The following is a 2,916-nucleotide window of genomic DNA, read 5'->3' on the forward strand; positions in this document are numbered from 1 at the left end:
TAAGTGGGAAAAAAAGCTTTTTTTTTTCCGAAAAATTTAAGTAAAAGAAATTATTTTGTTACTAACTTGTGCACACCAGATAGTAATTGGAAAAAAAATTCAAAAAATTAAAGTTAAAAAAAATGGCTTACTTCCTACTTGCTGCACACCAGATAGTAATTGAAAAAATGTTTTTTTTTTCCAAAAATTGAAGTTAAAAAAAATTGGCTTACTTCCTACTTGCTGCACACCAGATAGTAATTGAAATTTTTTTTTTTTCCAAAAATTGAAGTAAAAAATTTTTTTGGGCTACTAACTTTCCAGATAGTAATTGAAAAAAAGTTTTTTCCTAAAAATTGAAGTAAAAAAAAAGATCTTGTTGCTAATTGGTGTGCACCACCATTTACTATCTAGCGATATTAACCAGAATTTTTTTTCTAACTTAAATTTTTAGAAAAAAAAAGTGTTTATGTCCCTTTTGGGGCTCCATAGATGAGAACACTGTGACTTAAATGTTTCTCCTTGTGCTGTAACTCACAGATGAGTTCCTACATGGGGCCCATCTTGCTGATGAAATCTTCCAGGAGTGCCTGCTGGCCTCAAGGTCAGGAGCCCGGCCTCTTCTCCTTACATCAAGCAGGCACCGCCTTCCTGCAGCCAGCCGACCGCCTCTTCATCACCGTCAGCAACGCCAGCGCCGTGGAGATGGACGGCAGGGCCAGCTACTTCGGAGCGTTCCTTGTGAGCTAAAGCGGAACTGAAACCAGAATCAAGCGGAGCCAAAAGTCAGCAGCCGTCTGGAGCTACAGTAGAAGGAAGATCCCGAGGGCCGATTTGAGACTGGGCGGAGCTAGAGCTCTCGCCGGCTCGAATGAGCGCGACGGAGCCATTTACTTACTGTATGGATCTGTGGTTGCGGCTCACTTCTTGCTGCTAAACTGGAAGCGAGCGTGGATTTTGCAGGCACTTCCTTCCAGGAAGTGAAGAGAGGTTTCACCTGCAACTGTGGTGCTGCAGCACAAAGCTAAAAAGGTGTTCAAGCAACGTTAGGACACTTGAAATGAGGTGTAAATGTGATGTGGTGAAATACTTTTATGTTTTCCAAGTCATTTCACATTATAAAAATGTTTCTCTTAAAGACCCACTCTGATGAAAATGGTGTTCTTGTGGCATTTTTTTGATAATAGAGGATATATTTTAAGAAAATAAAGTATTTCTGTATTGTGTGAATTCTTAGTAAGTATTCTCACAATGCTTCTTTCCGTACGTTTTTCGGCGCGTAAAAACTCAATCACATTTTATGTAATTTACAATCTTGGTATCAAAATGTTCAGGGCATTACTGTTGTACGTCTGGTATTCATAAACTTTATAGTTTTTGAAATATTAACCAAAACATGCCTCGTGAGAAATGAATGAGAACATCTTCAAATTTCAAAATTTTAAGTAGATTCGCAACAACCCTTTAAATATATTCATGGGCTATGTTTTAATATTGCACAGTAATTTTCAAAACATTTGCAGTTTATGTAATATTTTAGCAGAATGCTAACGTTTTTGGCTAATTTGCTATCTACTGAGGTTTTTTGGGGGGCTAATTTAGAGTTTATCTTCTATTTTAGTTTCAGGCTAACATTTTTAGCTAATTTAGTTTGAGGAATTTTAGGCTTTTATGGAGTCTAGCTGCTGTATACGCAATGTGCTAGCTTTTGGGGCTAATTTGAGGTTTTTAATGCTAATCTGGAATTTAGCTAACATTTTAGCAACATGCTAATGTTTTTGGCTAATTGCTATTTACTGAGGTTTTTATAGACTCATTTTGAGTTTAGCTTTATTTTAGCAACAAGCTAACGTTTTTGACTAATTTAGTTTACATAAAGTTTTAGGCTATTTTGAAGTTTAGCTTGTATTTAAGCAATGAGCTTTTTTGGCTAATTTGTCATCTACTGAGGTTTTTTATGCAAATCTGAAATTTGGCTAAAATTTCAGCAACATTTTTGGATAATTATATTTAATGAGGTTATTGTAGACTAATTTTGAGTTTAGCTTCTATTTTACCAACAGGCTAACATTTTTGACTAATTTAGTTTATTGAGGAATCTTAGGCTATTTTGGAGTTTAGCTAGTATTTAAGAAACGAGTTAGCTTTTTTGGCAAATTTCTGGCATCAACAAAGGTTTTTTTATGCTAATTTGGAGTTTGGCTTATAATAAAGCTTAATTTTCGCAAAACTGGCCTGTATTAGGTATTTTAAAGCAATTGTACTACAATTTTTTTTAGAAATTTAGGTCAACTTCAGCTCTCTTTCATAGTTTTTTAACGAAATTTCAAGTCTTTTAGCAAATTTAACATTTTGCAAGTAGTTTTTGCATTTTCAGCAAATCCTTTCAGCAATTAAAGTAAATTGCATCACAATTTTCAGCAAAGAGCTTCAGCAGCTACTTTCAGCAAAAGGCAATCACAGTAGCATTATCGCAGGTAATGCAACTTTTTTTTTTCAAATTGGGAGCAGATAAAAAAATGCAGTTTGAAAAAGATTGTATTTGTGAAATAAAAATAAAAAATGATGGGCGGGACAAAAGCTTCCTACTTTGCTCTGAAAAAGAGAAGGGAAAAGGGGGTGGGGTTGATGTACCAACAGTCCTGCTCACAACTCAGAGGTGAATTTCTAATACGTATGTCCTAGTGAATGACATACGTTTTTAAAAATGTTACCATAACTTTTCGACCGCTAAAACGATCAACGATGAAAAGTTCCAAGAAAGTTTGTTATTTCAGCGTCCCCGGTGACCTTTCAGGTGTTTAAGGGTTAAAAAAAAGATCAAAGAGATGATCAGAGTGGGTTTTTAAAGCCTGAATTTAACTGTTTTACTGCAATTTATGCTGTCGACAAACACTGTAAAATTTTCCACCCAACTACATCAGAAAGACACAAAGC

General features: G+C 35.2%; 1 protein-coding gene across 1 annotated transcript in view; it reads left to right on the forward strand.

Annotated features, from left to right (window-relative positions):
- LOC112150384 (tumor necrosis factor ligand superfamily member 10) overlaps positions 1–1,269 on the forward strand; it is a 6,402-nt gene extending 5,133 nt beyond the window's left edge. Inside the window, exon 6 of the mRNA XM_024278662.2 lies at positions 520–1,269. Coding sequence (XP_024134430.1) covers positions 520–729 — 210 coding nt within the window. The 3' untranslated portion in view covers positions 730–1,269. The remainder of the gene's footprint in view (positions 1–519) is intronic.
- Positions 1,270–2,916: the final 1,647 nt, after the last annotated feature.

This window comes from Oryzias melastigma, linkage group LG22 (genome assembly GCF_002922805.2).
Source record: "Oryzias melastigma strain HK-1 linkage group LG22, ASM292280v2, whole genome shotgun sequence".
Classification (NCBI taxonomy): Eukaryota; Metazoa; Chordata; class Actinopteri; order Beloniformes; family Adrianichthyidae; genus Oryzias; species Oryzias melastigma.